Source organism: Trachurus trachurus (genome assembly GCF_905171665.1).
Source record: "Trachurus trachurus genome assembly, chromosome: 14".
Taxonomy (NCBI): Eukaryota; Metazoa; Chordata; class Actinopteri; order Carangiformes; family Carangidae; genus Trachurus; species Trachurus trachurus.
The window spans coordinates 1,673,045-1,697,593 of NC_139903.1; the positions used below are offsets into that span (position 1 = coordinate 1,673,045).

Below are 24,549 nucleotides of genomic sequence, written 5' to 3' on the forward strand. Positions count from 1 at the left end.
ATTGAAGCCAAACAGTGAGATCCTTTTTTTCCCTTATTTAACCCAGATGTTTTAGAGGGAAATTCATGCAAAACGTCTGATGCACGTTGCCTTCAGGGACAGTTTTTCATTAACAGTCTCTGTATTTCCCTCTAAAACAACTCTGTGTGGTAACGTTGTGTTATTATCTCATAGCGTGGTGAATGTGCAGCTCACAACTTGTCCACCAGAGCGTTGTGGAGTTGTTGGATTGTGTATTTGATGAGTTTGATGAGGGAAACCAAGAAATCCCATAATGAGCCTCCTCCGTAGCGTAGCTCTGAGCAGCTCACGGCTCTGCTCCGCCGTTCTAAAAAATAACTTGCACCGACAATTAAAGGTAACGAACCTACTGCTATGACTATAGGGATTATGGCAATGGGCCAATTTGCATAAAAGTTGAACTATCCCTTTAACCCAGATGGCAAATCTACAAGTATTTTTACATTTCTGAAATCTCCCACGACTTTTTTTTTCCTCTTATATAACAAGTCAGTGAACTTTGGCTTCATATAAAATGTATTTGGCTGTTTGGTTTTTGCATTGACTTTCAAACTCTTATATTACACATATAGATCATTATGATTTCCATGTTTATGGTCTGCATAAATATTTATGTTGCCGTGCTCAGCTCTGTGTTATGTAACCCCCCCCCTCTCTCCGTCTTGGCTGGCGAACACACACACGCTGCTGCTGCTGCAAGTCACTACTGTTTGTTCACAGCAGCAAAAAGCAAAGTGTGAATCGAGGCCGACAGCTCCACCGGCGCCGTGACAACATCATTATACTGTTAGTGTCATGACATTAATAGTGATATCAGTGGTGATAGTTCACAAACTGGTTTTATATATGTGTGTGTGTGTGTGTGGGTGTGTGTGTTTGTGTGTGTGTAATTTGCGCTGGGCCAACGTATTAAGGTGCTTAAATGAAAGATAACGACATCAGAGCAGCGGTGTGTCCTCGGGTCCTCGTCGTCCATCTGGTTTAACACACAATGTGTCAGCGGCAAATCGAATCTGCAGGGAGCAAAGCAAGGTTCACACACACACACACACACACACACACACACACACTGGTTGTGGATAAGCCCCTCCCACTCAGGGCAGGGGGGTCGTTGGAGTCGCTCCACGTCTTAATCTGATCCTGGTTTCTAATAATACACCTGCAGCAGTGCAGTTTAAATTGAATACAGTTCATATTTTACATTTTATTGCCGCTCATGAAAAGTATTTTATTTCTTTATGAATAACTTGAAGGATGTTTGGTGACAGTCGTCCGTCCAACCAGTCTCAATTTCAACGATTTTTATTGTTAATGTCATGGAAGTGTGGACCTTTTTATTGTTTAAAGGTGCAGTGTGTAATATTTGTCATGGTTTTTTGGCAAAATCTGAAGATAAGAGGCGCTAAATTGCGTGCTCCTGGTAAAATTTTGCATGTTTGGTTAGTGCACGAAAAACAGGTGATCTACACTGCAAAAAGTCAAAATCTTTCCAAGAATATTTGCCGTATTTCTTGTGAAAATGTCTCATTTCTAGTCAAAACTAATCTCTTTCCACGTAAAATAAGACTAAATCACCTAAAAATTAACTTGTTTTTAGATAATTTCACTTGTTTCAAACTCATTTTCATTTGAAATAAGTAGAAAAATCTGCCAGTGAAAGCAAGTTTTTTGTGCTTGTAATAAGAAAGAAAAACTTGCTCCACTGTCAGATTTTTCTATTTATTTCAAGTGAAAATCTGCTTGAAAGAAGTAAAAAGTGTCAAAAACAAACTACTTTTTATGTGATTTTACGTATAATGAGATTTGTTTTGACTATAAATGAGACAAATATTCTTGGTAAGATTTTGAGTTTTTGCAGTGCACTATTAAATGACAGCAAACGCAGTGCAGTATTTAAATAAGGGTTTTGTGCATGCAATCATTTCCACCATGGAGAGAGTGGACAGAGCTTGCACATGTTTTTTGCAGGTGACATCAAGTTTGCAGACGTTTTTATACAAGCAAACCTTTAGTAGATCAGACCCTCAGTGTATAATCGCTAAAAAATAAAACCTGTTTGGTTTTCGTAGCCTTATAATTCTTCTTTTATATCTGCATATAACAAGGGTCTTGCTATAGAGAGCGTCGCCATCTTGCGCCGCCATGTTTGTACGGCAGAAAATCCAGCCAACCAGCGAGCAGATGGTTTAGATCTTCACCTCATGGCCCTATTAGATTTCTTTGCTACTTATTACTCTTACTTGAATACATCTCCAAGACAAATATTAGTACTTTTACTGGAGTTAATTAGTAGGAAGGCTGAAAAGTACTGGTTACTTTCAGGTCTTTTTCTAAAATCCTATTGGACACAAGCTGTGTTTGTCAAAGAAGGAAACCCTAACCCCTAAAAGCAGCACATCAGTGCAGCTGCTTTCAAAGAGTTCATTCTCACTAACAAGAGTTAAAAGCTCCTTACATTCATTTACAAACAATTAGAGTCATTCACTGATGTGAACAATAAGACATTTACTCTGACTCTTACTTTGACTTAAAGCAGAAGTAAGTGATATTTTTGTGTTAATATAAGTCTTAAATAGTTGTATCTTCCGACAGCAATCACTTACATAGAGTGTTTGGACCGAAACACGGGTCTGTCAGTCACTCTGCTCTGCTCTGAGCCCAGGAGAAAACTTTTCTCGTATCCTACAAGTTTTATCCAATGAGGAGAGAGAACGGCATGCAGGGCTGTGTGTGCAGCCAAGGGACGCCGTGAATGTGGTGACGTAGGGACGAGGACTGTTATGGTGCGTTCAAGGCAACTCGTAACTCGTGTTTTTCCGACCTGTGAAGTCGTACCAGTTCGATCTGGTACGACTTCACAGGTCAGAAGTTACGAGTGGCCGTTATAGTGACTTTCACAGGTAAAACAGGTCGGAGAAACACGAGTGGGTTGCCTGGAACGCTACAAAGTCGTAAGTCGTGACTTGAAGCTGTAATTTACAGTTTCAAAAGCCTGCCTGGAACGCAGCATTAGCCAAAACGACCAGATCGCTTACTTCTGATTTAAGTACTGGGGTGGAGTACTCTGTTGTCCATCTCTGTACATTTCCTTTTTGCAGAAAACACGTGAAGTTCTTGTCTTTGGGGTTTTGACAGTTTGATCAACAGCGCGGTGGATCTGATGCTGATGTTGATATGAGTGAAACAGGGATAAAGTTAAAGGATTGTGCCATCGCCTCCTCCATCTCTCCTCCTCCCTGTGGTCCACTCACTCACTCGCTCCGCACCATGTGGCCCAATTTCCTGTACAGCGCCACATTCCAGCAGCATAGCGACGCTCCGGGGAGTCGACATGTGACCTCGTGTAGCCTGAACTGTAGCCGTCGTCTCACGGAAACGGAGAGAGAGGAGAGGAACAGGAGGCGCTCTGTCGCCCGTTCAGCCGCTCCTCTCTCCTCCTCTCTCCTCCTCTCTCCTCCTCTCTCCTCCTCTCTCCTCCTCTGGGTTGTGTTTTGAGGCGAGTTGCAGAGAAATGTCTTCCTCTCTATCTCTCTCCTCTCTCTGTCTGTCTGTCACTTTGTTTCATGTGTCTGAGCTTTTTTCTGAGCTCAGCTGCTCACACTCCTATCTTACCAAGATTATTTGTCTTATTTCTAGTCAAAATGTCATTTCTAGTCAAAACAAATCTCATTCTACTTAAAATAAGACTCATCACATTAAAAAGCAGCTTGTTTTTAGACACTTTTTACTTCTTTCAAGCAAATTTTCACTTGAAATAAGTAGAAAAATCTGATAGTGGAACGAAGTTTTTCTTCCTTATTACAAGCACAAAAAACCTGCTTTCACTGGCAGATTTTTCTACTTATTTTAAGTGAAAATCTGTTTGAAACAAGTGAAAATGATCTAAAAACAAGTTCATTTTTAGGTGATGAGTCTTATTTTAAGTGGCATGAGATGAGTTTTGACAAGAAATAAGACAAATATTCTTTTGCAGTGTAGGTAGGGCCGATACCGATTATTAGTAATCAAGGAAACTGATAACCGATATTTAGAACCGATATTCATTTGCAGAAAAAAAAGGAACATTTTGGTGTCAGAATTCAGAATAAGACACCTGAGCTCAGACTGAATACAGTCAACAGTTTGTTTCTTTTTTGTAAACTGTGAAAAATCTGTGATAAAAAGACCTTAAATATTTGTAGAATAATAGTTAAACTCCAACACAGATCTCGGGTCAGTGGGTGGGACATTGAGAGACGGCTGCATCACATTACAGCCAAAGGAGCGCGTTAGAAAAATTTATTTATTTTATTGGTTATTGGTGAGAAAACGACTGATACGATTATCGAAAAAATGATGAATATCGGCCGATATTATCTGCCAGTGTCAATAATCGGTCTAGAGCTGCAACAATTAATCAATTAATCGAACAATAGTTGATTATTAAATGAATCGTCAACTATCTTGATAATCTAATAATCAGCTTGAGTAGTTTTTTTTTAAGAAAAACAGTCAAAACTCTCTGGTTCCAGCTTCTTCAATGTGAATATTTCTGGTTTCTTTGTTCCTTTATGATAATAAACTGAGTCTCTCTTTGGTTTGTGGACAAAACAAGACATTTGAGGACGATGTCGTCTGGTGGTTTGAGAAACACTGATTGATGTTTTTCAACATTTTTTTTTTTACATTTTATTGCCAAACAACTAATCGATTAATTGTTTAAATAATTGATAATGAAAATAATGGTTAGTTGCCGCCCTAAATCGGTCCGTCCCTTCTCTCAGGGCACCGTGTGTGTATAATAAGTCTGACAACAAGATCTTTTTACTTCATAAACCTGAGTGATAATGATGATAATGATTCACACTTATTTAAAGCAGAAGTAAGCGATATTTTTGTGTTAATCTAAGTCTTAAATAGTTATATCTTCCGACAGCAATCACTTCTATAGAGTGTTTGGTCTGAAACACGGGTCTGTCAGTCACTCTGCTCTGCTCTGAGCCCAGGAGAAAACTTTTATCGTATCCTACAAGTTTTATCCAATGAGGAGAGAGAACGGCATAAAGGGGCAGTCCTCTCTGTGTGTGCAGCCAAGGGATGCGCCTGAATGTGGTGACGTAGGGACGAGGACCAATAGATCCATGACGAGGGCGGGGGCTGCTAACTCCATCTGCCGACAAGACGTTATGGTGCGTTCAAGGCAACCAGTAACTCGTGTTTCTCCGACCTGTGAAGTGGTACCAGTTCGATCTGGTACGAGTTCACGGGTCAGAAGTTACGAGTGGCCGTTATAGTGACTTTCACCGGTAAAACAGGTCGGAAAAACACGAGGGGGTTACCTGAAACGCTACAAAGTCGTAAGTCGTGACTTGAAGCTGTAATTTACGGTTTCAAAAGCCTGCCTGGAACGCAGCATTAGCCAAAACCACCGGATCGCTTACTTCTGCTTTAACTGTAATTCTCACATTTGCATGATGTTAAGTAATTGCAGCAGCACTTTGCAGCACCTTGCGTTGTGTTGTGTAGTTGTGTTGCAGGCAGCAGCATCAGTGTGTGTGTGTTGCTCCTCTGACTGGAGGTTATCATCATCATTATCATCATCATCATCATCATCATTATCATCATCATCTCAGAGTCACAGTGGAAACGACTGTTAGTGAGACCACGTCACTGTGGCTGCTAATGCTAATGCTGCTAATGACTCTGCTGGTGTATTTTAGTCCACACACAGAGGCGGCACAGTGTGTGTGTGTGTGTGTGTGTGTGTGTGTGTGTGTGTGTGTGTGTGTGTGGTGGACTGACATAAACATCAACTGTCACTGTTCAGATTCTCGGCTGAATGATAAACTTGTTTTCCTCTTTCTGGAGCTTTCACTTCTCCTCCTGTGGCCTGACTCACATCACCGACTTCTCTGCTCACCATGGAGAAAAAAAAAAGCTTCTGTTTGGATTTTAAGACTTTAAATTTACTTGTGTGTTTTTGTTAAAGGGATAGTTCAACATTTTGGCAAATTGGCCCATTGCCATAACCCCTATAGTCATAGCAGCAGGTTCGTTACCTTTAATTGTCGGTGCAAGCTATTTTTAGAACGGCGGAGCAGAGCCGTTTTGTTTTAGAGGTAAATTCATGCAAAACCGCTGATGTGCGTTGCCTTCAGGGACAGTTTTTCATCAACAGTCTCTGTATTTCCCTCTAAAACAACTCTGTGTGGTAACGTTGTGTTATTATCTCATAGCGTGGTGAATGTGCAGCTCACAACTTGTCCACCAGAGCGTTGTGGAGTTGTTGGATTGTGTATTTGATGAGTTTTATGAGGGAAACCAAGAAATCCCATAATGAGCCTCCGTAGCGTATAGCTCTAAAAAGCAGTTCACGGCTCTGCTCCGCCGTTCTAAAAATATCTTGCACCGACAATTAAAGGTAACGAACCTACTGCTATAATGACTATAGGGATTATGGCAATGGGGCCAATTTGCCAAAATGTTGAACTATCCCTTTAAGGATTGTGTGAAATCTGGGATGAAGGTGAAGTAAATGCATAAAGCAGGTGAAAAGAAACGAGGTCTGAGTTTGTTCTGCTCTGGTGCTGCTGTCGGTTTATATCTATGGTCTGTTCTGTGAATATCACAGAGTTTCAACACAGAAGCAGCTGCAGGTTGAAGACAGATCATGGTCACAGTGAAAAGAAATGATGATGATGATGATGATGATGATGACGCTGGGTTAGGAGATGGATGTGAACAGGATCTGTTGACTCATCCATCCACCCAGCTCCAGCAGCAGCAGCAGCTCCTCTTCTTCCTCTTCCTCCTCTTCAGCCAACAGACATGAATCACAGCACTGAAGTCTGATGATAAACCTTTAGAGTTTAAAGGGACAACGAGGAGTTTTGTAAAAGCGAAGTGTTTTCTCACTACATTTATGAGCCTCCGCACCGTGAAATTCTTTGACCGGTGCAAGACAGACTCATGTTTTCATTCATCAAGAATTAAAGTCAGAGGTTGGAAGACGATCACATACCGTCGTAGTTCCCACCATAAACGGAGATTCATCGGCGGCGTTATTCTCATGACTCGCCACGAAACCGAAAGTAAAGAAACGCTGGTCGGCTCGCCCAGCATTTCCACCACCACTAATAATAACAAAATAACCATAGAGACAAAACCATATGTAACCCTTTTACCACCGGCTCGTGTATTAAAACCCACCTTATGTTATGAAGATGAAGCTTTAACGCTTATCAAATGTTTTATGGTAAAAGTCACATCTCAAATAGTAAATATCAGTCTAGGGTAATGTATGATTCTCACTTGTAAATAACCAGGTGGAGACTGCAGGGAAATACACTTGACCTGTATCTTAATACTTCAATAATGAAACACAATTTAATAAAACCAAACACAATGATCTCAGTTTTGCGAATGTATTAATGATGCAGGGAAAACACACATCCAAACATTTCTCTTTGGAAGAGAGGTATAGAAAATAAAAAAGTATAACCCCGGGGTTTTAGAGTTTTTTGTCTTTTCTCAAACTGTCTAATTTTATTTTGAGTGCACTCTTTTTCTACCTTCGTTGGCGCGCTTAGCTGGAGCTCGTGATGGAAACCTTTTGATACCTGTACTCCCGTGTGTCTGTGAGGTCAGCCAGACCAGGCCGCAGCTGATGAATCGCTCGCTCGTTGCGGTAACGACCGTCTCCGCTCGCAGCAGCTCGCAGCGGCGAACCTCAGCCGCAGCGAAGCGTCCTCTGTGTCCCTCGGCAGCAGCGAAGCGACCTCCGTCGACGACTCTCTCCCGAGACGACTCACCGAAGCTCCTCCCGTCCGTGCAGGCGGCGTTTCCCCTCAGCGAGGCCCGTGGTGTTAGCCTAGCTCCCGTGGTGTTAGCCTAGCTCCCGTGTTGTTAGCCTAGCTCCCGTGGTGTTAGCCTAGCTCCCGTGGTGTTAGCCTAGCTCCCGTGTTGTTAGCCTAGCTCCCGCGGTGTTAGCCTAGCTCCCGCGGTGTTAGCCTAGCTCCCGTGGTGTTAGCTTAGCTCCCGTGTTGTTAGCCTAGCTCCCGTGGTGTTAGCCTAGCTCCCGTGGTGTTAGCCTAGCTCCCGTGGTGTTAGCCTAGCTCCTGCTAGCTAACAGAACCGAACTCGTCTTCGTGTTCACAAAACACAAGCAGCGGTGGAGAGTTGGACTAAACGCACTCCGAACACGTCGCTCAACTACAGTTCAAAGTCACTCACTCATAACTCCACACTGGCGACACACACAGTCCCAAAGTCTCCGCTCTACGCCATTAACACGTTGCTCCTTCTTCTTCCTCACTCGAGTCTCTCCCCGGAAGTGTAAACATTCAGGTCATGACCTCACGCGTGAACTCACGCACATAATGTAACGTAATAGAATTACTTTTAACTTCTTTTAAAGCAGAAGTAAGCGATCCGGTCGTTTTCGCTAATGCTGCGTTCCAGGCAGGCTTTTGAAATCGTAAATTACAGCTTCAAGTCACAATTTACGACTTTGTAGCGTTCCAGGCAACCCACTCGTGTTTTTCCGACCTGTTTTACCGGTGAAAGTCACTATAACGGCCACTCGTAACTTCCGACCGGTGAACTCGTACCAGATCGAACCGGTACCACTTCACGGTCGGAAAAATACCAGTTTCCTTGAACGCACCATAACAGTCCTCGTCGCTACGTCACCACATTCACGGCGTCCCTTGGCTGCACACACAGCCCTGCATGCCGTTCTCTCTCCTCATTGGATAAAAACTGTAGGATACGATAAATGTTTTCTCCTCGGCTCAGAGCAGAGCAGAGTGACTGACAGACCCGTGTTTCAGACCAAACACTCTATGTAAGTGATTGCTGTCGGAAGATATAACTATTTAAGACTTATATTAACACAAATATATCACTCACTTCTGCTTTAAAGGCATACACATCCCATGAAATGATATTTTTAAAGTTACTCATTTTAAACATTAATTATTTATACATTTTAATACCTCGTTTATATGAAATAGTTATTTATGTAGATTTTAACTTCACCATGAACTGGCATTTTATACTTAAAGCAGAAGTGAGTGATATATTTGTGTTAATATAAGTCTTAAATAGTTGTATCTTCCGACAGCAATCACTTACATAGAGTGTTTGGACTGAAACACGGGTCTGTCAGTCCCTCTGCTCTGCTCTGAGCCGAAGAGAAAACATTTATCGTATCCTACAGTTTTTATCCAATGAGGAGAGAGAACGGCATGCAGGGCTGTGTGTGCAGCCAAGGAACACCGTGAATGTGGTGACGTAGCGACGAGGACTGTTATGGTGCGTTCAAGGAAACTGGTATTTTTCCGACCGTGAAGTGGTACCAGTTCGATCTGGTACGAGTTCACGGGTCAGAAGTTACGAGTGGCCGTTATAGTGACTTTCACCGGTAAAACAGGTCGGAAAAACACGAGTGGGTTGCCTGGAACGCTACAAAGTCGTAAATTGTGACTTGAAGCTGTAATTTACGATTTCAAAAGCCTGCCTGGAACGCAGCATTAGCGAAAACGACCGGACCACTCACTTCTGCTTTAACTTATTCCCATGGAAATAATGAAATAAATAACACTGATATTTATCAGAGTATTACACATATATTTATCTAAAATGGACCATTAACAAGTGGTAACGTAGATTCATCCACATTAATATGAGACTTTTTTATTGTCGCAGAATTTTTCGTTCTGCCGACTGAGAAACTCCTCGTTGTCCCTTTAAAACAAGCAGCATCGGTGAGAAAAACAACTGCAAACAACCTGAGTAATGGAGGGAGCAGAGGGAGGAGGAGGAGGAGGAGGAATGAGGCTGAGGCAGTGGAGTGATGATTGAAGTGACAGCAGTGTGTGGGAGATGTAAGACACAGAGATGTGAGGAGGAGGAGGAGGAGGAGGAGGAGGAGGAGGAGAGAGGAGAGAGAGAAGAGAAGAAAAGAAGGAGCCATCACACAATCACATGATGATTTGTGAAACAAGGCTCGGCTTTATAACTCTGCTGCTCTGTAGCAACCAAAGGCTCCAGTCACTAATTCAAAGACCAAATCAACACACACACACATGCAAAGTGTGTCCTTTGCACACACACACACACACACACACACACACACACACACACACACACACACACACACACACACACACACACACATACACATATACATACACACACATGCACTGTATGTGTGTGTGTGTGTGTGTGTGCTTGTCTCTGGGTAGGTGAGTAATCCCATGACTGGCCTGACCTCCTCCATACTCGCTGCCTGTAGTGACACTCGATTGGCTGAGAGAGAGAGAGAGAGCAGCAGCAGCAGTTAAAGGGATAGTTCACCCAAAATTGAAATTTCACTCATTATCTACTCCCCCTCATGTGGACTAATAAGGGCTGGGAGAAGTTTCGGCGTAGCAGTGCATGTCCATATGACGGTTGCAAATGGATACCAACTGTCTTCGTAACAAAAAGACACACCAAAAAACATCCAAATACCTCCATGCTGCTCGTATGTAATGTCCGTCTTGTATTGAAGCCCCGAAATGTGAAATTGTCCCGAAAAAAATTAAATAAGTTCATCAAATTTGGACCAACTGGGAAGAGGAGCTTCGAGAAGCTTCCGCTACAAAACAAGCTTGAAATATAGACTTATTTAATTTTTTTTCGGGACAATTTCACATTTTGGGGCTTCAATACAAGAGGGACATTACATACAAGCAGCATGGAGGTATTTGGATGTTTTTTGGTGTGTCTTTTTGTTACCAAGACAGTTGGTATCCATTTGCAACCGTCATATGGACATGCACTGCTACGCCGAGACCCCCTGTAACTCAGAGAAGCCACGGAGGACTCTGAAACTTCTCCCAGCCCTTACGTAGTCCACATGAGGGGGGAGGAGATCATGAGAGTAGAAATTTCAATTTTGGGTGAACTATCCCTTTAATACTGTACGAATGTTATATAACGGTGGCAGATGAGGCGTAGTGAGGGGAAGAGGAAGGAGGAAGAGGGGGAAGGAGCTGAGAGAGAGAGAGATGTGGTGAAAGAGGAAGTGAGAGAGGGAACGGCAGGAAGAGGAAAGTACAGTAAGACGTTACACAACCAGGATGCAGAAGCTTTTATTTTATTTTATTTTATTTTATTTTAACAGAATGAAATGATGATGCATTATAAACCCAGAACTCTACCGCATGACATTTACAAAGAGCAGCTTCATTCAACACTGTTGGCATGACGACGTCACTGCAGATTTACTGAATTATTAACACAAAACATGAATTTGAAATATTTAAAAATGGAAAGAAAAAATGCTGAAGTAAAGACACAGTATCTCTGGGTCTTAGACTGTTGGTTGACAAAATAATATAAGATAAAGATCATATATAACACAAACTAGGAATGAAATATAGTTATACATAACATAAAGAATAGTTTGCAGATTGTTATTCATGTTACAGGGTTGAGTGTTGCATACAGTGTTGGGGACTGGAGATGTGCAGAGCTGCAGGTGTTTGGAGATAAGACATTGGACAATTGGACATTGATTAATAGTGCTACTACTACTACTACTAGGGCCGTTGTATAGGGGAGAAAGGTGATGATAACTCTAGGGGCCCAGCGCCCAGTGGGGCCCATAAAAAACCCCAGTAGTCTAATCTTTGTATGACTGATTTATTCTGTGTAAGACCCTGACTAATACTCATAGTACACTGTAAAAACTCAACATCTTTCCAAGAATATTTGTCTTATTTCTTGTCCAAATGTCTAATTTCTAGTCAAAACGAATCTCTTTCCACTTAAAATAAGACTCATCACCTAAAAAATAACTTGTTTTTAGATCATTTTCACTTAAATTCCCAATAAGTAGAAAAATCTTCCAGTGAAAGTAAGTTTTTTGTGCTTGTAATAAGAAAGAAAAACTTGCTCCACTATCAGATTTTTTCTACTTATTCCAAATGAAAATCTGCTTGAAAGAAGTAAAAAGTGTCTAAAAACAAGCTGCTTTTAATATGATGAGTCTTATTTTAAGTAGAATGAGATTTGTTTTGACTAGAAATGACATTTTGACTAGAAATAAGACAAATATTCTTGCTAAGATACTTGAGTTCAAAACAAAGAAGGCTAAATAAAAAACGATAATACATACGTAGTCTAAGAAAAAAAAAGGAAAAGTTAGGGGGAGGGGCCCACTTTAGTACTCTTTAAGGCGGCCCAGAATTCCTAGCAACGGCCCTGCTACTACCACTAATAATAATAATAATAAGCAGATTAATTGTCGTCCTACCGTCTTTCTTTTGCTTTAAGGTTCGAAGCACTCGAAATACAGATGCCAATGTTGTGTTACAATTCCACAGTTCATCGATGCGTTAGCTCGTTGCTCGGCATCTATTGATACGACTCTGAGGAATCTGTGTCAGAGAAAAGAAAACATCTGCAGTCAGATGAACAGTGGAGACTTGTGAGGTCAGACAGAAATGATCACACAGTCCGATATCATCATAATAAAATCCTCTCCAGCTGTTTGTTCTCTGCACTGCAGCAGAAACAGACTTTTCAATTAGTAGTAGAGTTTTTTTATGTTTTAATTCTTTCAATCCCAATTCTTTCAATTTCCTTTTGCTCATCATACTTGTTGTAAGTAGGGATGCACATGATTAACCGTTGAACCCGAACTTTGACTGATTAATACTACCGCTTCATTTATTTTTATTAGCTCCTTGTGTCGTTAACTCATGGGGCCGTGGTGTCGACATGTGCAGACTTAAAGCAAAAAGTTACATGGGAGGAAACAGAAAAAAACTTTGTTGATCGTCCTCTCAATAGGCGATGGTATCAGAGCAAATGTGTCTCATAATTCAAATTAAAATGGATTGACAGAAAGGCTTTTTCATTTTCAAAGTATAGCTGCATTTTTGACTCATAAATAACATGAATAATCAATAATCCAAACTGTTTTCAGCTTCAGGTGTGAACTGGACAGAGGAGCAGCGCTGCCGAGGATGTTTTGTAAATTAAATCTTAATTGAAGTCACATAATGAACAGTCTTGAAGAAGAAATTTAAAATGCAGTTTGGATTATGGATTATTATTCATTTTATTTATGAGTCCAAAAAAATGCAGCTTTATTTTGAAAATGAAAAAGCATTTCTGTTAATCCTTTTTAATTTGACAGAGGATCCGGTTGCTGAGCATTTGAATCTTATTAGTTATTAATCGGTTAAAGGGATAGTTCACCCAAAATTCAAATTTCACTCCTTATCTCCTCCCCCTCATGTGGTCTATGGGCTGGGAGAAGTTTCAGAGTCCTCCGTGGCTTCTCTGAGTTACAGCGGGGCTCCGTGCAGCACTGCATGTCCATATGACGGTTGAGAACGGAGCTCACTTTTCTTCGTCCAAAAAGACACACCAAAAAACATCCAAATACCTCCATGCTGCTCGTATGTAATGTCCCTCTTGTATTGAAGCCCCGACATGAGAAATTGTTCCGAAAAAAATTCAATAAGTCTATATTTTAAGCTTATTTTGTAGCGGAAGCTCCCAGTGTTGCTCTGCCTGTGCAAATCACGCGAGATTTGGACGGACCAGGAAGAGCAAAACTTCTGCCAGCCCTTAGTCCACATGAGGATAATGAGTAGATAATGAGTGAAATTTCAATTTTGAGTGAACTATCCTTTTAACGAGTGTCAGTTATCGGTCAAGTAGAAAATTCAAGATGTGCTGCAGCTTTCCCTAGTTGAAAGTTGTAGACGTGGTCGATCTGGAGTTGTGTGAAGTGTGAAGGTGCAAGAACATGTGGATGTCGACTCTCAGCTCTGTGTGTGTTTGTCGATGAGATATTATCCATATATTATCTATATATATATATATATATATATATATATATATATATATATATATATATATATATATATATATATATATATTATATATATCTGTGGTTATTGGAGGTGAAGCTGACGACTCAGGCGGTCCGGTCCGGTTTGGTCCGGTCCTGTCGGCGCCGGCTGCAGCTCGTGGTCCTGACGGTCCGTGTGTAGCTGCTGCTGCTTCCTGGTTAACATGCAGAATAACGACGCTCCTCAAAGTGGCGCTTTTAGTTTAGTTTAGTTCAGTATTTTTTTTGTGTGTGTGTGTGTGTGTAATCATTCGAGCTCAAATGATTTGCACGTGCAGAAACCTTGTTGTAGTCGTTTTACACATTCCTCAGTTTTCTAACGGGCCAATGTGTTTACAATTTAGCTCATTATGTGCATTTCACACAGTTTTATATTCAAGGAAACAACAGTTAGTTTTCTCTGTCGCCGAGCGGAGGAGAAAAGAGAAAAGTTCCCAGCATAGATTCTGAGAAGCGCTGCCCACAACAACACTGGTATTTATTTATCTGACGGATAAGTGAATCATCAAGAATCAAATGGAATCAAATTGAATCAAAATGAATTGGTTCTGGGCTGTGTGAAGTGAAATTCAATCAAACAGAGGTCGATCAAGCGCCAATAGCCGGGGCCGAGTGTCCGCTAATGGACGACGGCCTTTTAGAGATGGAAGCAGCCGCTCGTCGTCGTCGGAGAGAGAGAGAGAGAGAGTGGGCGCAGCAGCAGCAGCAGCAGCAGCAGCGTTCATTATGGATTCAGAGGGTTCATTTAGAGCCGAGGAGAGGCCGTAATAAAAACACATGGAAATAAATATTGTATTGAATGGCTGCTGCAGAACGGCTCTCGGTGCAGATGCAGTTCACTCACTCAGCCTTTCTTTTCTTTTCTTTTCTTTTCTTCTACTTCTTCATGAAGTGGCTTCTGGATTTGACAGGAAATGAAAATTAGAAGCAGAGAGAGGTCATGTCAAATCCGTTATGTATCTGCATCCAAAGCACAGCTGTGTTTGTCATCAGAGGTGTTGCCGGCCTCAAACATTCATCATCATCATCATCCAGTTGTGTTTTACTCACAGTTTCCACAGAAATTCAGTTTTATGTGACTTCTTATTAAAACTGCACCAGTTTTTTATTTTTTATTTTACGTAACTTACAGTTTTCTGTGTGGCCACGTCCTTCGGTTTCTATATCTGTGTCAGACTCGTCTCATATTCTGCATTTCTGTGTGAAGGAAGGGGAGGAAGAAACCGCCGCCCGTCTCAGACTCTCTGTGCTCCCACACATCACATCACATCGGCCTTAAAAAAAAAAAAAAAAGCTTTGATCTTGATGGAAAAATGATGTTTGCATGGCGTTCCCAGTGCAGTCGCTGCTATACGGCTCCCCAGTGGCGGAGCGGCTCGGACACGCCTCCTTCTGTGGAGACTGTTTGTTGTGATCCGTCTTTTCCATCGCCGCTTCCTGCAAGTTTACGGCTTCATCAGAAATACACATTTATTTATTTATTAAAGAGGAACTCTGCTCCATGTGTAGAGGACGTGTGTCCCTGTACAAAGAAGCTGGGAGGTCAAAATAAGAGTCCTCTTCAGAGTCCTAGTGCTGGTTCAATCAATGACTTGTAACTACACAAATATTTGTTCTGAGACTGAAGAACATTTTTTACTCGATGTTTAATGTTTAGTCTTTATGCTTTGGCAACATTCATGCCAATAAAGTGAATTTGAATTGAATTGAAACAAATTGAATTGAATTGTATATGTTCAAATTAGGGCCACTGGCGTGAATTTGTGGAAATATTGTTGAGAAAATTCTGGAAAAAAGACTTTTTTTTTTAGAAAAAAGTGATACAAATTTAAAAAAAAAAAAAAAAATTCAAAAAAAAAGTGGTAAGAATTCTTAAAAAACAAAATCTCAAAAATTTCTCAAAAAGGTTTAAAGAAAAATCTAGAAAAAGTGGTTACATTTCTAAAAAAAAAAAAAAAAAAAATCTGGAAAAAATACTTTTTTTAAGAAAAGTGATAAAAAATTTAAAATGTACTATACAGATATCACCATGGTAACATGGTAGATGATAAATAACCTTATCCACCGCTCCATGGATTCATTTCTCACCGGCTTTGTTGCTGGAAACAGATGATGCACATGGAGGAGAGGAGGGTTAGAGACACAGAGGAGGAGACACCAGACCTCAGAGTTCAGATTTAAAGGGATAGTTCAACATTTTGGCAAATTGGCCCATTGTCATAATCCCTATAGTCATAGCAGTAGGTTTGTTACCTTAAATCAATGACTTCTTAACCCGTAATCTCTTGTTGATGACAGATAAGACTACACAGATATACACATGGTAACATGGTAGATGATAAATAACCTTATCCACCGCTCCATGGATTGATTTCTCATTGAAAACAGATGCACATGGAGGAGAGGAGGGTTAAAGACTCAGAGGAGGAGACACCAGAGTTCAGGTTTAACTATAAACTTCATTGAGAATCAGTGTCGTGATTATTGGAAAATGGAATAAAAAACTAAACAAAAAAGAAGCTCAGTTTCATTCTGTTTGTCTGGATCGATTCTCGCTGAACATCGTCCACACTGCAAAAAAACACAGGAAACTAATTGTGTAGAGATATTATTATTGTGCGTCCTCAGCAGAGACCTGCAGACACACACACACACACACACACACACACACACACACACACACACACACACACACACACACGCTCTCTGTTTGTTGCAGCAGGATTTCATTTAATATCGTGTTTTTATTTTCATGTCTTGTTGCCAAGGTCCTTCGGTATCTCTCCACGGCCTCTTCAGCACTCACACATATTGTTAGCATGTGTTCACACACACGCACACACACACACACACACACACACACACACACACACACACACACACACACACACACACACACACACACACACACACACGCACACACACACACACACAGGAGTTGAAGTGAAGGAAGAGACTGTTAACATCGTCAAGCTGGTTTTGATTTTTGGTAAATTTGCCTCCTTTAAAAAAAACAGTGCAACTAATTCTGTGAAGGAATAAACACACACTCACTAACACGCACACAACACACACAGACACACACACACACACACACAACACACACAGTGGTGAAACTGTGTTAACACACGCTGGGGGCAGAGTGGACGGAGATGGAGCAGCAAAGGGCGCTGAACTGAACTGCAACCTGCTTTTTGTTGCGTGTGTGTTTATTCATATAATTTGCTGAGTAATGGTTGTGTGTGTGTGTGTGCATGTGTGTGTGTGTGTGTGCGTGCGAGTGTGTGTCTTTGATGGATTATTACATTACTTTTCTTTTCTGCAAAACATCATGCACCAGACTTTTTTATTTCTGTTTGTGTGCTAATCACAGTCTGCAGCGCGTTTGTTCCATCAGCATCAAGTCGTCTCTTCTCTGTGTGTGTGTGTGTGTGTGTGTGTGTGTGACTGTAAGTGCACATGTTTATTGCGCTCATAGAGACATTCCTAATGAGGCTTGAATCTGCGCTCCATGGCTGCGAGCCACGCTTGTTGGCCGAGCGCTGGGACGAGCATGTGAGTAGGAGCAGTGGAGAGAGTGTGTGTGTGCATGTTTGTGTGTGTGTGTGTGTGTGTGTGTGTCCATGTGCGTGGTAGGGGGGGTTGTAAATGTTTAATCCAAACACCACCCTGTGGTCGTTTTACATTACGAGTATTTTAAGTCAGAGCTTCAAGAACACAGAATAATATTGTGTCAAATGTAAAAACTTTATCTTTTTTAGGAGAGGAGACACTACGGGTGAATAGCGTAAAAATTTTAATTAACACATAATATCACCATGAAACTTCCCAAGTTCATCACTCACATTAAGACAAATATTTTTTGTATTACAGGTTTTGTCAAATCTCATGTTTAAATATGTAAATGAGGCAATATCTAATGAAATATGCGCTAATTGTCATACATTTCCAGAACAGAAATCTGAACAATGGATAAAGCCACTTTCAAAATTCTTGTTTTATTTTGTTGACACATTAGAGTCAGAAGTTTTACAGAGGAGGATTTTGGATATCTCTTTTTATCACTCTGTAAATGAGAAAATACTGTCACCAGCCCTAAAAAAAAAAAATCAAATTTCGCCATGTTTTTAGTAATAAAATGTTGTATAAATGAGGCTGTGAATGATATATCAACAATCCCCTCTGTAAAAACCTTCAGAATATAGAAAGGGATCAAAGTGGAAGGTTTGGTGTCTGGAAGTGCTGCTGAAGTGGAGATTTCTAGAGAGGAGTCTGAGTCTGAAAAACTCTTTTTGAGAAAACGGCCTTTAAAGACTTGGACTGTAAAATTACAGAGATTGTTAATGTCAATCCTACTTTTACGATTTGTTGCTGATGAAAAATTAAATGACAATTTTTGGAGCCTACAACATTTTTCAGGAGAGAGAGCTTTACAATGATACCTGACATGACATGGGTCAGACGAACTTTTGGTGATGAAAGAGACAAAATGAAGTAAAATAAAAACCTTAAAGTGGATTTTCTACCATTTCTTTCAACTTTTCTGAAAGAATACATGCTAAGGAAGAAAAATAGCCCAAAATCTCAAAATTGATCAGTGCATGAAAACACAGTGTTTTTGCCTGTAGTGTCTCTCCTTCTTGCAGTGAAATTACAGAAGGTCTCTGTTTTAAAAGCTGAACACTGTGTGAATACCTACACTCAGCTCTCTGTGTGTGTATGTGTGTGTGTGTGTGTGTTTGTCCCCACTGCACTCGCAGGTCAAGCGTCGTCTGATAATTAGTTGTTCGCAGCATCTTCGCTTTCCGTCCCGAGCGCGGCCGCTTTAAGTCGACATGTAACCAGAGAGCGACGGAACGACGAGCGGCTCGTTGAACCTCCTCATAACCGAGGTTAACAGAGGACAGCTTCTATAAATACTCTACTAGCAGCAGACAGCCAGCACCGAAAACCTGTTGCTATAGTTTAGAGTGTGTGTGTGTGTGTGTGTGTGTGTGTGTGTGTGTGTGTGTGTGTGTGTTCATGTCATGTTACCGACTGTGATTCATGTTGGAGCCTCATCAATAACTTTATCCTGCACGAACGTTGACCTCGAGCTGAGAGTTAAAACCAGAAGCAGGTTGTGGGTTGAATACGTTTCACAATGAGTCGTGTTGCCTTCAAGGTCTGAGGTTAAAGGGATAGTTCAACATTTTGGCAAATTGGCCCATTGCCATAACCCCTATAGTCATAGCAGTAGGTTCGTTACCTTTAATTGTCGGTGCAAGCTATTTTTAGAACGGCGGAGCAGAGCCGTGAGCTGCTCAGAGCTACGCTACGGAGGCTCATTATGGGATTTCTTGGTTTCACCTCATCTAACTCATCAAATACACAATCCAACAACTCCACAACGCTCTGGTGGACAAGTTGTGAGCTGCACATTCACCACGCTATGAGATAATAACACAACGTTACCACACAGAGTTGTTGTAGAGGGAAATTCATGCAAAACCACTGATGCACGTTGCCTTCAGGGACAGTTTTTCATCAACAGTCTCTGTATTTCCCTCTAAAACAACTCTGTCTGGTAACGTTGTGTTATTATCTCATAGCATGGTGAATGTGCAGGTCACAACTTGTCCACCAGAGCGTTGTGGAGTTGTTGGACTGTGTATTTGATGAGTTTGATGAGGGAAACCAAAGAAATCCCATAATGAGCCTCCGTAGCGTAGCTCTGAGCAGCTCACGGCTCTGCTCCGCCGTTCTAAAAACAGCTTGCACCGACTATAGGGATTATGGCAATGGGCCAATATGCCAAAAATGTTGAACTATCCTAAAATCAGAAGCAGGTTGTGGGTTGAATAAGTTTCACAATGAGTCGTGTTGCCTTCAAGGTCTGAGGTTGAAGTTGTGTGTGTGTGTGTGTGTGTGTGTGTGTGTGTGTGTGTGTGTGTGTGTGTGTGTGTGTGTGTGTGTGTGTGTGTGTGTGTGTGTGTGTGTGTGTGTGTTTTTAAAGTTTGAATAAACCTTTTTTTTTCCCCTCTCACATGTTTCTGACCACCACATTCAGAAAGTGAGTCGACTTTTTAACTGTCGTGCTAAGAATAGCTGCTGAAACACGATCAGATCTTTGATGCAGAAAGAAAAAAAAGAAAATCTCTGGTTTCAGTTCGACTTTTTTTAACAACCTGCCCGTTCAGAGCAGCAGCTAAACTCTGTGTCTGCAGCTCCACCTCTGCTCCGCTTGGCTTCACTCCAGTTCACATAAACAAGTGTTGTCTTTCCAATGACCATGAGGCACCAGACACTGTGAAGCTGGAGGAGACAGGTGACTAACAACTTTCATTTAGACATGCACTCTCTGTTTTGCAAACATGAGTCTGTAGCTCGGACGCAGGCGGAGAGAACAGATATGGATCATCAGTCGGATACAGAATCTGTAGGTCTGGATGTGAAGTCATTATGAAGCTCATTAGGAAGCGTGTTGCATTCACTTGTACGACGGAGTATTAGGGCCACACTGAGAAATAAAAGATTCACAAACTTCGAGAATAAAGTCGTAAATGTATGACTTTATTCTCGTAAATTTATGCCTTTATGCTCGTTATGTTATGACTTTTTTCTTGTTGGAAATGTACGCCTTTTATTCTCGTAATGTTATGACTTTTTTATCGTAAATGTACGACTTTATTCTCGAAAACTGACAACTTTATTCCCGTAAATTACGACTTTATTCTTGTAATGTAGGATATGTGCGACTTTATTCTCATAAATTTACGACTTTATTCTTGTAATGTTATGACTTTTTTCTCGTAGGAAATGTACGACTTTATTCTCGTGAATTTACAACTTTATTCTTGTAAATTTACAACTTTATTAATCGAAGTTTGTGTTTTGTTTTCTCAATGTGGCCCTAATACTCCGTCGTACGTGTTATGACTTTTTTCTCGTAGGAAATTTACGACTTTATTCTCATAAATTTACAACTTTATTTTTGTAAATTTACAACTTTATTCTCGTAATGTTATGACTTTTTTCTCAAAGTTTGTGTTTTGTTTTGTCTTTCTCAATGTGACCCTAATACTCCGTCGTACACTTGAGTAAATTATTTTTTGGTTTGTTTTTCAGGGCAGTTATTTCTGTTTTTCTGACAAATTTTTTTCTTCCTGTTTTTGGGGGTAATTTTTTTCTGTCTCAACGAGATTTCAAAATCCCGCGAGAAGTTCCCACCTGCAAGTAACGTTTAACCGCTGCAGTCGTCAAACCTCCACTTCATCACGGATCTACATATTACATCTTAGATCCATGAGATTCGTTGTTAAGGATTTTTATTCAAGCTACACACGTCACATCAGGGAGCGTATAACAAACATCCTTCAAAATAAAAGTACAACTCATAATAACACAATGAGTAAAGGCGCTTTCTTTTACATTGTTTAACATACATCCATGGATATGCTCCACAAAATATACAGTCTCATTTTCACTGTGTTCCCAGTACATTACAGTATATTGAAAGGAAACTACCTGTTATTACAGAACTCCGAGTCACTCAGAGCAGTCTGATGGAGCACCTTTATTTTGAAATCAGTCCTTACCTTAAGTCTAGCTAAGTCAGAAAAAAATTCCCCCGAAAAACAAACCTCTCTTACTCAGAAAAAACAGATTTTTTATTCAAGTGAATGCAATACGCTTCCATAGAAACCTGTAGCATCATAGCAGCACACACCCCAAGTAGTGTGTGTGTGTGTGTGTGTGTGTGTGTGTGTGTGTTGCTTAAACAAACCATGTAGAAAAATGTAAGCCCTTCTAATGCTGTCAGATTCCTGTCAGGGATTACACACACACACACACACACACACACACACACACACCTACAACCCAACAACGCTCCGTCGACGCCCTGGCATCCCGCCTGCTGCAATACATCTGACAAATTGGTGTTTGCTGCCGGTTAAGCTGCTCCGCTCTGCAGTTCAGGTGTCTCACTTACTGTAAGTGTAATTATAGTCAGTCAGTCAGGGGATAATGGCAGCAGTGTGTGTGTGTGTGTGTGCATGCACGTTTCTCAAGAGGTTTAAACAAGACTTTCATTTGCATTGTAACACAACTGGAGATTTAGAGATTAGTTCCCGTACAGTGAGTGAGGAGGAGCTGCACCGGTGACTGGGTTTAACCTGCAGAGAGCTCAGCCAGTCAATCAATCAATCAATTAATTAAACTTGATTCATAAAGCACCATTCAAACAAATCAAAAGTGATTTAAAAAGTGCTTTAAAGTTTTAACGTTTTCTCTTTAAAGTTGATATAATATATTAGCATTAATATATTTTGATAAACAGAGAGACAAAGGGCAGCATCATGGCTCCAATACAGAAATGAATCAACCTGGTGTATATATAAATATATATCTTACTACTTTTCTGCATCCAATAAGTTATTTTCTCTAGGAGAACACGTTTAGTGCTTTACAGTTTGATTGAAAAGCAAAAACAACACAAGAAGTAAAATCAAAAAGGACTCGGAGATCAATAAACCATGAAATATGAAATATGAGCAGTTAAAATAATAAAAGATCCAGAATAAACATAAAAAAAACCAATCAGTGAAAGGAATGAAAACAAACACATCAGTGACAAGAATAAAAGATAAAAAACAATCAGTTACAAACAATAAAATTCAACAAATACAGATAAAAGGTCATAAATAGAGTTTTGATTAGACAGAAAGAAAAAAGATAAAGTTTTCAGTTTATGTATAAAGTGTTGGAGCTGAAGTCATGATGTCACATCTGGACCAGAACCAGCTGCTCTCCTTCTCATTCATAATCACATAATAATAATAATTAAAAATATAATTTAAACGTTGTTTAAAGGTGTCGAATGTCTCGATTCTTTGTTTGGTTTTCTGACTAGTGGAGACACACACACACACAGACACACACACACACACACACACACACACACACACACACACACACAGACACACACACCCTCACCAGGCATGAGCTCATCAAAGTGAAACCAGCGGCCATGACACATGAAGTCAGAGGTTTATTTGTGGACGTTGCCTCAGTCAGTCAAAGTGAAACTGACTCAGCAAATGTCGGTTATTCCAGTAATTAGTCTCCTTTTCCCTGGAACAGATTTACCTTTTTACTGCCGAATTCTTCTGACGCTATGATTTATTTTCTTTTTTTTAATCATTGTTCAGTATTTATTTTTGGTGGACATTTGCAGGACACGTTAACTAACCTGGGAGAACACAGTGTACACTATGATATTATGATCTATACTTTCATTTCTGTGTAATATTGACACTGTTAACACTAATGTGTTAACGGGACAGTTCAACATTTAGTCAGATCCTCCTCTCACCATAACCCCTACAGTCATAGCAGTAGGTTCTTCACCTTTAATTATCGGTGCATGTTGTTTTGAGATCATCAAACTCATCAAATCCAACAACTCCACAACGCTCTGGTGGACAAGTTGTGACCTGCACATTCACCACGCTATGAGATAATCATGTATAATGATGTAACATTACGACACATGAAGCAAATACTCTGAACTACTTTCTCTTTTGAAATCCCTCCGCCCAGCGGCAGCCGTGTCTGGGATGTAGTTCCGGCTGCATTTCCCTCTAAAACAACTCTGTGTGGTAACGTTGTGTTATTATCTCATAGCGTGGTGAATGTGCAGCTCACAACTTGTCCACCAGAGCGTTGTGGAGTTGTTGGATTGTGTATTTGATGAGTTTCATGATCTCAAAACAACATGCACTGATAATTAAAGGTGATGAACCTACTGCTATGACTGTAGGGATATGGTGAGAGGAGGATCTGACTAAATGTTGAACTATCCCTTTAAAGCCGAGCAGAAGAGGATTTATAGACTTCATCTTTACAGCTTCTTCCACCCTCAAACCTTCGCTCTCTGACCTTCTGACTTCAGATTTCCATATTTCCCTGCAGCCTCCTTCATCTTCTCTCTCTCTCTCTGTGTGTTTGTGTTGCAGCTCGTCTCCCAGAGCGGCGGAGAACAGCGGCTCCGTGGCGCCGGGTCAGTCCAAGCCCGGCGGCCAGACCCACAAGATCTGTCTGGTGTGTTCGGACGAGGCGTCCGGCTGCCACTACGGCGTGGTGACCTGCGGCAGCTGCAAGGTGTTCTTCAAGAGAGCCGTGGAAGGTTGGTCTGCTTTACCTTCGTCTACTCACTCACTCACTCACTCACTCGCTCACACTGACTGAGATCACCATGACGACAGACCATAGTGTTAACGAAAATCTTTGTGAGGACAAAGTTTAAAGGGATACCCGAGTCCATGACCAGCAGATAGACACCATCCTTTCCACTGTGCGTGCAGTAACAAGGGAGATAGAGCCGTATCGCCCGTAATTAGCTTAGCTCAAACACTGGAAGTGTATAGGTAGTGTTAGCCTGCCTCCACCTAAAGTCGCTAATTAGCTTAGCTCAAACACTGGAAGTGTATAGGTAGTGTTAGCCTGCCTCCACCTAAAGTCGCTAATTAGCTTAGCTCAAACACTGGAAGTGTATGGGTAGTGTTAGCCTGCCTCCACCTAAAGTCGCTAATTAGCTTAGCTCAAACACTGGAAGTGTATAGGTAGCGTTAGCCTGCCTCCACCTAAAGTCA

At 40.9% G+C, this 24,549-nt stretch overlaps 1 protein-coding gene across 4 annotated transcripts in view; it reads left to right on the forward strand.

The window, feature by feature from the left end:
* The window catches only part of LOC310996901 (glucocorticoid receptor-like), a 108,979-nt gene that overhangs the window by 47,493 nt on the left and 36,937 nt on the right, over positions 1-24,549 (forward strand). For all 4 annotated transcript variants that reach the window (XM_083986418.1, XM_083986417.1, XM_083986419.1 and 1 more), the window contains one exon: positions 23,914-24,083. In XM_083986418.1, coding sequence (XP_083842544.1) covers positions 23,914-24,083 — 170 coding nt within the window. The remainder of the gene's footprint in view (positions 1-23,913; positions 24,084-24,549) is intronic.